General features: G+C 31.9%; 3 protein-coding genes across 3 annotated transcripts; 2 read left to right on the top strand and 1 right to left on the bottom strand.

Annotated features, from left to right (window-relative positions):
- Nucleotides 1–1,656: 1,656 nt before the first annotated feature.
- On the top strand, nt 1,657–3,864 carry LOC140058855 (caveolin-1-like). The gene is made up of 2 exons (XM_072104616.1): nt 1,657–1,804; nt 2,549–3,864. Exons 1-2 carry the CDS (start codon nt 1,742–1,744, stop codon nt 2,879–2,881), a joined length of 396 nt encoding a protein of 131 aa, XP_071960717.1. The 5' UTR covers nt 1,657–1,741; the 3' UTR covers nt 2,882–3,864.
- Nucleotides 3,865–5,427: 1,563 nt separating this feature from the next.
- On the bottom strand, nt 5,428–7,690 carry LOC140059049 (caveolin-1-like). Its single transcript, XM_072104864.1, has 2 exons — nt 7,487–7,690; nt 5,428–6,909 (listed from the first exon to the last, which is right to left on the bottom strand). The coding sequence occupies exons 1-2, from the start codon at nt 7,547–7,549 to the stop codon at nt 6,577–6,579; spliced, it is 396 nt and encodes a 131-aa protein (XP_071960965.1). The 5' UTR covers nt 7,550–7,690; the 3' UTR covers nt 5,428–6,576.
- Nucleotides 7,691–10,252: 2,562 nt separating this feature from the next.
- Nucleotides 10,253–12,199, top strand: LOC140058829 (caveolin-1-like). Its single transcript, XM_072104581.1, has 2 exons — nt 10,253–10,403; nt 11,360–12,199. Exons 1-2 carry the CDS (start codon nt 10,341–10,343, stop codon nt 11,690–11,692), a joined length of 396 nt encoding a protein of 131 aa, XP_071960682.1. The 5' UTR covers nt 10,253–10,340; the 3' UTR covers nt 11,693–12,199.
- The last annotated feature ends 583 nt before the right edge of the window (nt 12,200–12,782 follow it).

Here is a 12,782-nt window from a genome sequence, read left to right on the forward strand (position 1 = left end):
ACAACTACTTTTTATCTCACCTTACCCATTGTGATACTCGGAAATGGTCACAATAGAATGTTAAGACTGAATGGGCATATTATTGGCTACAGTGATAATAAGATTTGCGTACTATAATATCGATTGAAAGTGGTAGTCGTGGAAACTGAATATCAACAAATGATTTTTTTCTACGTACAGATAGTAAGTATGTGTCCAAGTGTCTCAAAACATAAAGCGAAGCAGTATTAGCATAACTTGTAAGAATCGAAAAACCTTGACAAAATTCTCGGGTTCATCAAACACATAACATTTGATTACCGGTACATAATCAAATCATAGTTTACTATTAATACTAAAATGATTAATATTATTCGCCTCCACCCCCTCCTCCCATTTTGTTTTCTATTAGGATTATCTTTTTATTTATTATTTTATAATGAAATCAAATAATATAGCTGATGCTTTTTGCTTATTTTATTTTGTATCTCTATTGAGATCCAGCCACATCATTGTCATCTTTTCAGCTTAAATTTACTTATTATAAATACATTATATTATTTTAATGTGTATTTTAATATCATTTAAGAGGGTCCTGAATATCAACATTTCTTCCATTGCTGTTGGGATGTTATTCTCTGTACATTTTTTTATTATCATGAGCGCGCGTGGTTACATTTATTTGAGATTGTTTTCCATCTACATTGCATCAAGACTTTAGCAAAACTTATTAATTCATTTAAATAAATATTTCTGTTATACATTACGCGATTAATTTGGATTTTTCATATTTATTTTCTTGTCTATTAAAGGGACACCCATATTAAAGGGACACTTCTATTAAGGGACACTTCTAAAGGAAAGGAACATTCTTATTGAATGGAAACTTTTATTAAAGGGACACTCCTATTAAAGGGATACTCTGTTTAAAGGGACACTCCTATTAAATGGACACTCATATTAAAAGGACACTCTTATTAAAGGGACACTTCTATTTAATAAACACTTTCCATTAAGGGACCGAAGGGAGATTTATACGGCGAGCCCCAACGGTGTCCACGTAATGGGGTTATTACCACACTGTGTTTTTAAACGTTCAAGTTTTTTGGCTGTTCTTTTCCTGTAGGTTAATAAAATTATCCTTTAATATATTTGTTTCATTCAATATTTTTTTGATTGAAAAAAAAAGTAACTAGGCCTATACATTGGTTCGTTATAATTGTTAGTTTGAATCAACATATTTTTTCTGTCTTTTTTTAACAACTTTATTGCGGTTATGCATTTACCATTGTCAGTAATTGCACACAGTGTACAAATGATATGATAAGTTTCCACTGATTGAATACAATAAGTGGCCGGTAATTTGTAAGCATAATGGGTAACCATAACAACGTACAGTATTGTATCGCATCTAACGTGTTAATCTAGTCTGTTCGATTAATTGTTTTTCAACATTGTTTCAAAGAAACGTTTAAAATAATAATTTTTCGTCGTTTTTTGGCTAGAATTTTAAAGACATTAACTCATATCAATGAAACATGTTTATCGTATTTAATTGTATGTACTACAAGAATAAGCTTCCACAGTTTTTAATTTTCAATTAATGGAATGTTCCATCGATTTGTCACCGCGAGCATAGTTACGACGCTGGTTGATTTAAGAACACACGCAAGACGATTTTGCAACCTCAACATCAGAATCGGCATAGCTCCCCGAACAATTAGATAATTATATTTCACGTAGAAGTAGATATACCTTCAAAATGGAACCAGGAGAGATTGACATGGTCAACAGAGACCCAAGCAGCATTAACTCTCATGTCCAGGTAAGTTCTAGATAATTTATCTTTATTATTTTAATGATGATAATTGTTTCCCCTTTGAAAACGTTGAAAATAGTTGAATCTATAAGGGCAACCTTTCTAAACTTAATACTGTATAAATAGATTGTGTTTTCTCTCAAATATATAATTCTCGTTTATAAACATAACAATAAATAAATAATAATCTTCAATTTTTTTTATTTGGTTTTTGTTAAAAACATTAAATCATCAGGAATATCATTCCACAACTTTTCAACAGAAAATCTTCCTTAAATTGTTTAAATGATTAACTTAGCAACATATATATTTTCTTGCCTCTCTCGTGATGTCTATGCGTATTGTGATGACTTTCTTTTTTATTTCTGTTTTATAAGATTCACTCTCTTACATTAGGCTTATCTATCATTGTTTTCACATCATTTCAATAATAACCTTACTTTGCAACCGGAATTGCTGTTTTTACTCTGTAAAAATATAAATTATTAAGTATTCCATTTATTCAAAAGATTTGATCATTATACAATTGTAAGAGATCAATCAATAAAATACCTATGCACATTGTAACGTTTAAATTAATTTAGAGAATAAATTCTTTGTACATCAGCAAAAATCTAAATTTTTATGACAACCAGTAGTTGAATGAAATTAAAAACATATTTTCTTTACATTTTGCATTTATACCAATGTTCTATTTTAAATATAAATCTGTTTTAAATTGAACCACCGATATTATCCTTTTTTCACTAGGTTGGATTTGAAGACGTAATTGCTGAACCCGATGGTGTCCACAGTCCGCAGTGTGTATGGAAGCTAGCTCACAAATGCTTTACCTGCTCAAGAGACATCGCCTACACCTTATTGGCACTTTGTTACGGCGTTCCTTATGCCTTCTTCTGGGGATGTGAGTTTGCCTACCTCTCGTTTCTTCACATCTGGGTCATCACTCCTTGCATCAGTATGTACATGGTCTGGTTGAAGTCTATCAAGATCATCTATGGAGCTTGTGTGAGGACATGTTGTGATCCGTGCTTCGAGGCATGTGGAAGATGTTTCAGTGATATACGTGTTACGAACGCTTGATAACGGCTCTATTATGCCTATCATGGTGGAATGGGTCTATCTTGTTCAGTATTCCAGTTCCGGTTATCTCTCATAGTAAACACTAAAACATGCCCGCGAAAGTTTTTCAGTAGACAATGCACACATAAGGACTTGTATTAAAAGTTGAAAAACTGGTTAAACTTAACTTAAATAAATGCAACGAAATAACAACTGGTATAGAATGTTCAACTGGTACTTCCATCACACCGTGATTTCTATGCAAATGCGCGATAACAATGCGTCGTGATTACTTATGCTTAATTAAAGTATAGTGTTATGATTTCTAATCAAAAAATATTATGTTTTGTCATTACTTTTCTATTTTCTATAATTATTAAAAACAATATTTGATTAATTGAAAATCAAAGTATTCATTTTTATTTAAAACTTACCTCGCAAATGTACTGTTATTGAAATTAATTAATAATTAGTTTGAACCACAATAATAGTAGTTTCAGGCAGTAGCTTTAAAAAATAAGATTCAGAAAAGTATATTTTTGTAGCTTACCGGTAATAGGTATTTTAGAATCAAAATGTAAACTTTGGTCCAACCAAGACATTCCATCAAGTTTGCCTTCTAATTGGCATTGTGTAATATTATCTATAATATTTATAATTTAATCGACTAAAGCTCTGTCTACACTATCAAACTATTTGACAACAAAGTTGGATATGGTAGCGATATATGACCAGTTAAGGTAGTGATATACATCATCATGTCCATACATTTTTGTTGTCACATAAAGTTTGATATTGTAGACAGATATTTCTTTTTACAAACGATGAATGTCTTCACAGAGTCATAAGTTTTGTATAATTATACACTTGTATCATTATTAAGCCCATGGGGTTGTTAGCAGAACTTGTATTTTGCAATATTGAAATAAATAAACATATGAATTATTGCATTTATTTGAATACCAGTCGTGTATTATTTTCTGAGTGATTATTAATATCATCATCATGATCATCAATCCCCTTTTACTGTGCAACAATAGCGAAAGAAAAGGGAAAATACAATAATTAAAATACTTACTGGTTGTCAGCTGTTATATTTAAGCCTAAATAATAATATAAATGACAAAAACAAATTCAAGAAAAGTATTTATAAAGTTATAAAATACAGTTATAAAGGTTTTTTAATATATTATTTTTCTTCTTTCACATGACCGCAGTCCAGTGAGTTTACTTATCTATTATTAATTCTTTATTTTGAAAATAATTATTCTTGATTTAATAAGAAAATAATGTTATAATTGTTACAAATTCACTCTCTTTTCTATTTTTTCTCTTATGTCCGAAAGTTGATCACAAAATGGTTCTTAAAAAACATAGTTATTTGGAATCGATCTGTCTTTTGGCGTCGTAGAGTTCATGAAACCTTTTCTACGTCAGGATCATCGTGTTAAGTGTAGTTTTCACCTGTTATTGTACAGCTTCATTCATCCATAATTGTTACTATTTCTGTGGTCGATTTCTTTTACTTTAGCAACGTATTCACACTGTTGATCGTATCTCTAGGAAAACAAAGGACTATATAGCAACGGTGTTGTAGCAACGGAACTGTTACAACTCGATTATGACAATAGGCTTAAGAAATGAATTGTCTCCCCTGTGTTCCTTTTCACAAAGCTAGCTTGCCAGGGTTCTCCCAATCAATTAACTGAAACAAATTGAGTAGTTGCCTCGACTACAATACAATACAATACGACCTCCAAGTAGGGTGTAACGTAGGTTTGCTAGGCCTACTATATTTTTTGGCGGGGTTATTTGCTCTGATATTGCTATAAGGCAAAACTAAAAATTGGCATAATGGTGTTTGTATTATCTGTTAGACAAGTCATCTGTTTAAATTTTAATTTTTTTGTCGCGCACCTTGATCTTGAGGCATTTTAGGCTGCGCGCGCATGCGTGTCACTCGATTAGTAAACTATTATTAATGAATCGGAGAATACTTCATTTGGTGGTCAGTCCAGTTATTCAATCAACATATTCAATCAACATGGGCCTATTACATTTTTTTCACAGAGTATACGAATTTCAGAATATTAGTAGGATTCAAAATAATAATGAAAACATCGTAGGCCTATCATCCATTTGTTTTACCCTATTTTTATGGAACATTTCGAAAAGCAAATTTCAATAATTTATATGAACTTGTTTCAAAATTAGGCCAGTATAACTTTAGCAATTCCGATATTTAGTTTTTTTTGAAGAAAAACAAATTATTAATATAGATTTTCTGTTTTGAAAACACTTTCTCAGCTTCCGGCAACGTGGAAGTGGATTCAGTATACCATTTTCGTCAAGAAAGTTTACCACACATTTTGGTAACACCAACAGAAATGATTCGATTTGTTGTTTATCCAGCCGTTCTGTCATTTGCATGCTGTGGTTCAATTTAAAACTATACAGAGGACTAATTATCGCATTGTGTAGGCCTATATAGAATACATTCTCACATTCACGGCTTCTTTTTAGTGTTACACACACGAGAAAAATAGAAAAATAAAACATAATTAGAACAGAATAATTTATTTTATACAAACATAACCCATAGAAATGAAGACAAATTATAATGCTAATACGTGCAACATAGACATATTATACTTTTTAAAAGAAAATAATGTAATAATGTAAAGTGAGTGAGTTAGTGGCCGAGCGGTTAAGACAGTGGAACCGTAATTACCTAGCCATAACATCGGCAGGGGTTCGAGGCTCACTCACTTCATGGTTCTGGTGGTAAGGACGAGTCTTCTCGGATAAGGACTATAAACCGTAGGTCCACTGTACACATCTAGCTCGTGTGCACTTTAAAAGAACCTAGTACATCTTTCGAGACAAGTAGGGGGTTACCCTGGTGTATTAGTACATCACAGCCACTGATCACCAAGAGGTTACCCAGTATAAATATATATTTCAATTCAATTCAATAATTGTTCGAAATACACAATTGATTTCTGGATATAGAGAAGTTTGCAATAAAAAACCAAAGCAGATATAAAAAAAAAAAAAAAGTTAAGCTACTATATTACAAGCACATTTGCATTTTATTAACTTAACAAAACACTAAGTTTCTATTTTGGAGGTAGTTAATACTAGGAAATGCTTTAGAAATGAGACGCTGTCAGAAATGGAATACAATATATAGGCTAATGGTGTACTAATCGTCTGTTAGCTAATTTATTTGTAGGCCTATTCACAACGCAATTTTATACAAGGATTTTCTTTTTCGTTTAGGCTGCTATTGAATATTGCCCATATCACATCAGCTTAATGAAGATTTGAAATCATGGTGCAGTGAATAGTAAGTTTACTTTATTTTATAATTAATTATTTTAAAAATATTGTTTATTTTTTACCTTTACAATGATTTATTTAGCAAGCTGTTTTGAGTAATTATACATATTGTTTATTATATTGACTTATAATCATCAAACTCAAATAATACATTATTGTTGTAAAAAGGGCACTGCAGTAACTGCAGTAAAATAATTTTGACATGGTCCATTGTATAATACGTTCTAGTTTATCAAAACAAGTTCATTTGTCTAAATATGTGTGTATAATTGTCTATTGGAAAACTTGACTGGGCAGGCAAGTATACAGCTTCGAATAATGTACAGAGAAATCTGGAAACGGTGAAAGACTGGGTGGAAGCGTATTTAGCGCTATCAAGCTTTCGTAACCCGTATATCGCTGAAACATCTCCCGCACGCCTCGAAGCACGGATCGCAACATGTCCTCACACAAGCTCCATAGATGATCTTGATAGACTTCAACCAGACCATGTACATACTAATGCATGGAGTGATGACCCAGATGTGAAGAAATGAGAGGTAGGCAAACTCACATCCCCAGAAGAAGGCATAAGGAACTCCGTAACAAAGTGCCAATAAGGTGTAGGAGATGTCTCTTGCGCATGTAAAACATGTGTGAGCTAACTTCCATACACACTGCGGACTATGGACACCATCGGGTTCAGCAATTACGTCTTCAAATCCAACCTAGTAAGAAATAGATAATAGAATAACTGATACTGAAGAAGCTAATAATAACATAGCCATTTGTTTTTATTTACGAAAATCTCAATACCGTAAATAATTACATTATTATCGAATATGATTAATTCAGTTGACATGATCAAATTCATATTAATGTTAAGGTAATTTGCCGACCACACACAGAATTGACCTAAATTACGCCCTAAAATATATAAGCGTTGACTATAACATAACAACCTCTGTTAAGCCAGTTTTAATCTGTGCGTACATTCGCAATTGATATAAGCTTCAATACGTTTCATTACGTAATATTAATTTTTTTTCCGATAAATATTCATGACTTTATTTTCACTTTTTCTAACTAAAGTATTTTTGCACGAACACTGTCACTATACGAAACAGATTATTAACGAGGCAATAATATTCATTAAAACATAGCATCTATATAAACAATACAAAAGTACTGACAGTCAAAGACAACTTGTTGCTAGGCAGTTTTATGTTTATCTTATTTTTTAGACTAAATGCAACACCATAGCAACAAAAACTTTGTAATAAAACTACTAAAACTACAACTTACCTGGACATGAGCGTTTATACTGCTTGGGTCTCTGTTTTGCATGTCAATCTCTCCTGGATCCATTGCGAATGTTTTATTTTATGTTATAAGATAAAATTAATTAAATAATTCGTCGGAGCTAAGTTGATTCTGCTTTCGATGTTACAATGTTCAGTGTCGCATGTGTTTCTATAATCACCTGGCGTCCCTCGTAACTAGACTACGTTGGCGGTGAAATAAAAATCGATGGAACATTCCATTATTTTCAAGTAATTACAACTCAGAATTGAATTACTCTCGAACGCTGATTAGACTTAGTTCAAACAATGCGCTATTGTTTTTATTGATACTACAATTGGCTGCACTTCAAATTTTACTATTGACTTTTTACTATCAAAACTACTATGAAAATAGATCAATTTTTCCAAGCTCTGTTAACATTTCAAAACAATAGTTTTAAAAATAATCGAACATACCCAAAAGGTAAAATATCTCACAAATCCATAGTTCCGTTATTTTGTTACCAAGGTGAACTCTATTTATGTCAAAATAAACCAGTATTCAATCAGTTATATTATTTTGTTCATCTATCCAATCTTATTTAAATTATTAATGCATGAAATTGTCAAAAAAGAAATGAATAATATTTAAATTTTAAGCGAATATGATTTGTAGACATTTGAAGATGTGTTTGTATAATAATATACATATAGCAAAAATTCTACCAAAAACGCAAAAAACACGCTTATAAATGGGACACTTTCCTGTGAAACGAACTACAACAATTATTTATAGACCTGCACTACAGCCAACCCTATTTAGATACACCCTGTGCAGGGACACCCTATTACGAAAGCAAAAGCAAAAGGACACTTGTGTATATTAGGCCTAGAATGTTGTTCAGTTACTGGCGACTAGTTAGCTATAGTTACTAGCTAGTTACTAGTTAGTTACCGTACTAACTATAGTTCCAAAAGTAGTGTGCCATACCAAAGGAGTGCCATTAATAGGGCTTTACTAGACTGTATTAATTACATTTTACTACGAGAAGTTTATTTACTAGGTCTATATTAATAAGTTTTCTCCTGTTCAACAAGTCTGAAAAATAAAAATCCGATGAATACAGTTCTTAAGCTCTGTCTACACTATCAAACTAGTTTGTTACCCAAATGTGGCAGGGATATGACATCATCATGTCCATATATGGGCACATCACATTTTTGTCACATAAAGTTTGATAGTGTGGACAGAGCTTTAAAAGAGCATGGACTAATAGTATGTGAGTGTTTGACGGTTTTCGGATAAAAAAAAGGTTGATGATCATTAACGATTGTGTATTTGCTGTTTTTTAAAATCCCCAGTATCTGTAGTATAATTCAGAACTGTTATTAGTTATTATCTGTTTAATTTCCATGACTACTATTTTCAATCGATGTTACACTACGCTAATCCTATTATTAACGCTAACAATATACCCATTCATTCTTAATATCTATCGTTGTAACAAATTCTTATTGAATATCACAACTCCCCAATTTACGGGTTATGTAAGCAAAATTGTAAAAGATTTGAGCACTGTTTTTAACATAAAAAACTATGTAAAAGAGTTATGATGTCATCTTTGTATCTAGGACACAGAGGTAATTAATCGACAGTTGCCATGGTGATAAATCGTTAAGTAAGGCAATGCTAAAAATATCTCACCTTGTGCAATCATTATTACACCTATACGTTTTTAACTAAAACACGGTTTTATATTTAACACAAATACAAACAATTCTTTTGGAAAATAAAATATTCTTTCATTTTAAAATCAACTATGCCAAACTAGTAATACATATAAAATGTGATGTGCCCATATATAGACATGATGATGTCATATCACTACCATATTTAAGCATAGCACTACCATATATGGGCACATCAAACTTTTTTGACACATAAAGTTTGATAGTGTAGACAAGGCTTAACACAATCGCTAGTGTTTTCTTTATGCTGGTGTCAACAAAAAGTAATGTCCACACTTATGAGTTCGCTTCTTAGGTCATGTTATTTGGGACAGAGGTGGATTTCAAAATTCTAAAAAATAATTCTAAATATAATACATGTTTAACCACGGAACCTAGAAAAATAGAAATTTAATGTAGAAAATAGAAAAAAAAAATGAAAATAATTAAATATTTGTTAATTTTTTGAAATTTTACAATACACCACATTCTAAACCAAGCATAAGAAAAATTAGAAATAAGGCCAATTTAAGAAATGTGCGTTAAGAAAATGTATGGTATATTTAGATTTACTAAGGTAACTAGTTAGGCCTAGTCTACTTAAAACAGTAGGACCTACTAGTAAGCCTAAGTATTAACTGCTATAACACTACGTATATGATGAGTACTTTTTTTCTGGTTCTAAAGAATTTGTTCACTACTTTACTAAATTTTCGGTCTGCTAATCCTATTGTCATTTGTGGAACAAAATAAAACTGTTAAGTACGTAGTTATCGTGAGTCCTAGAGATAAGAGAAAACAGCATGCGCGTTGCTAAAACAAACACTACAAAAATATTTCGATCCAACATTTTATTTTTAGTTTTACACAATTATTAAATTAAAATTATAAGATTATTCATCATCAATCTACACACATTTTTAGAATAATTTGATTATTATTAATACCATGTATATATATAATTTAAATTACGAGGACTATAATTCATATTAGTGGAATTCACAACTCACCTTCTACAAAATGGAATCGTCCGTTTTCAGCTTTTTTGCAAGTTCTACCTTCAAGAATGAAACAGTGTGAATCTGGCAATACTTGGTAAAAGCAGGCATTGATTTTGAATTTATATTTTACACAAATAAATAGCTAAGATGGATCCAGCCCCGCTTGATATGTGTAACAGAGATCCTAGTTCAATTAACGCCCATGTACAGGTATGTGTATCTTTATTATTATTATCATCATACCTATGTGAACTTTTATTTCTTATGAAAATGTTTCACCTCCATGGTTGGAACACCATCACATTAATTGATAGATATAAGTCAATCTTTTTCTTGGTAATCTTCACCAACAACGAAGCCTAGGCTCATAGTATATAGCATGATTTCTGATATAATCTCGTATTGGAGACTTTTTAAAAGATGATTGAAATTCGTCAACAAACAGTAATACAATAAAGAAAACGTATCTTTGTAAATAGGAATAGGCATGACTTATGGGCTAGATATACTACTAGAAGCCTAGAGCTTAAGTAGACCCACAGTAGGCCTATCATTTATACGCTGGAATTGGCTTTTGTTGGTCTAATTAGTAATTAGCATTATCCAGTTGAGGATTGCATTAACAATCATATCTCCTGTTCAGTTTCTAAAGCTCTGTCTACACATGGAGAAATCCTAACTTATTTCTTCATGGTCTACACTATCAAACTTTATGTGACAACAAAATGTGATGTGCCCATACGGACATGATGATGTCATATCACTTACCATTAAGCATATCACTACCACACTTTTTTTGTTAACTAGTTCGATAGTGTAGACAGAGTTTAGACTATAGAATCTGCTCTAACACAAAATCTAGTACTGATAACCATGCTAAATTATCCACATAAATGCTATTATTTACTTATTATTAAATTCACTATTGTAATTAATTATAACTTTAGAGGCGGGCCAATATGTAATTGTATTCTTATACATTGAAAGTTCGAAAAACGAAACTTATTTTGTTGTTTTTTTGTTGGTATAGAACTATACGAGTTATCTTCAGCCTCTCTGACTTCCGTCATTTTACAGGGATGTTGATGAAGAAATTCAAGTGAAATGTTTGTGAATATAAAAATAGTGTTTTAATCGTAAAATTATTATTGTTTTCTTGTTGTTAGGTTGGATTTGAAGACGTAATTGCTGAACCCGATGGTGTCCACAGTCCACAGTGTGTATGGAAGCTAGCTAATAAGTGCTTTACCTGCTCCAGAGACATCGCCTACACCTTATTCGCACTTTGTTACGGAGTTCCTTATGCCTTTTTCTGGGGATGCGAGTTTGCCTACCTCTCGTTTCTTCACATCTGGGTCATCACTCCTTGCATCAGTATGTACATGGTCTGGTTGAAGTCTATCAAGATCATCTATGGAGCTTGTGTGAGGACATGTTGCGATCCGTGCTTCGAGGCGTGTGGGAGGATCTTAAGTGACATAAGGGTGACCAACGCCTAGCATACTTTACAGCAGCTGAAGAAAAACATGATTCTGCGCTGAAGAAACAAAACGACTGTTTCTGTAAACTAAGATCGTGTTTACACATCACAAATTGAAGTCTGAGTGACTTGCTGCAAACTTTACCAAATATATAATATTGTTTTCAAATATACACACTACAATTGCATTCATATTTGAACCTTTTACTAGAATGATTATTTTCTGAAGACAAATACCTGTCAACGCAAACTCACAGACCAATCCATATAGAATTTTTAACGGAAAAAGACAAATAACTTTTTGCATGTCTTAGGTTTAATCTTCTTTAATACTGGCAAAATATTGGGGTTTTAAAAATAAATATTTGTTGGTGTTTTTGTATGGTTCTAAAAGCTGGCCTAGTTTTATAATTAGTGTAATTAAATGATGTCACTGTTTTGAATCGACAAATGGCGTGCGTTTGCTATGTATTTATGTTGCTGTATCCTGAGAAGATCGTACCATTTTATGAATAAATTTTGCATAAAATCTATTTCAATTTGACATTATTTTGTGGTTTTGTTTTACAACTTCATAAATTTCAAAATAATATGGAAAGTTTCATCTATAAAACAATGTGTAAACAATTAAATTACATTCAACTTTTAAACAATACCGATGATGTAATAGTACATACAGTACAACCATCGCCTCGCGTGTTATAGGCCTACTCGTGTTACATTCGAGGATCAGCTAATTGTTACGTGCTGAATCATGGTTCTAGACCTCGGGTTTCACTAACAATGTTTGTCACCCTCTTACCACGTAGCACATCAGGATGAAATATAATATTTCAATAAAATATCTAAAAATATAAATACAAAATTTAAAATGTCTTCATAAAAAAATATAGTTCATCATTCATAACCTTCAATCTAAACTGCGCATGACGCAACATTCCCGACAATGAGCGAACAGACTACACCGTGTGGTGGCGTTGTCTATATGACCAGAATCAAAGAATATGCCAGAATACAGAGCCTAAAGAGTCAGAATACCACTAGTTTTGACAAATAAAGATATTCTATATCACTATCGTTGTTATATCCTTTACAACAGAGGAAGAATA

The sequence above is a fragment of the Antedon mediterranea genome, chromosome 9 (assembly GCF_964355755.1).
Source record: "Antedon mediterranea chromosome 9, ecAntMedi1.1, whole genome shotgun sequence".
NCBI classification, from domain to species: domain Eukaryota; kingdom Metazoa; phylum Echinodermata; class Crinoidea; order Comatulida; family Antedonidae; genus Antedon; species Antedon mediterranea.

What these genes read in the sequence shown, in the direction of transcription:
- LOC140059049 (XM_072104864.1), bottom strand. Translation starts at nt 7,549, where the DNA reads ATGGATCCAGGAGAGATTGACATGCAAAACAGAGACCCAAGCAGTATA. An exon ending in GTATAAACGCTCATGTCCAG is followed by an intron (nt 6,910 to 7,486) that starts GTAAGTTGTAGT and finishes ATTTCTTACTAG; the next exon opens with GTTGGATTTGAAGACGTAAT.
- LOC140058855 (XM_072104616.1), top strand. Translation starts at nt 1,742, where the DNA reads ATGGAACCAGGAGAGATTGACATGGTCAACAGAGACCCAAGCAGCATT. An exon ending in GCATTAACTCTCATGTCCAG is followed by an intron (nt 1,805 to 2,548) that starts GTAAGTTCTAGA and finishes TTTTTTCACTAG; the next exon opens with GTTGGATTTGAAGACGTAAT.
- LOC140058829 (XM_072104581.1), top strand. Translation starts at nt 10,341, where the DNA reads ATGGATCCAGCCCCGCTTGATATGTGTAACAGAGATCCTAGTTCAATT. An exon ending in CAATTAACGCCCATGTACAG is followed by an intron (nt 10,404 to 11,359) that starts GTATGTGTATCT and finishes TCTTGTTGTTAG; the next exon opens with GTTGGATTTGAAGACGTAAT.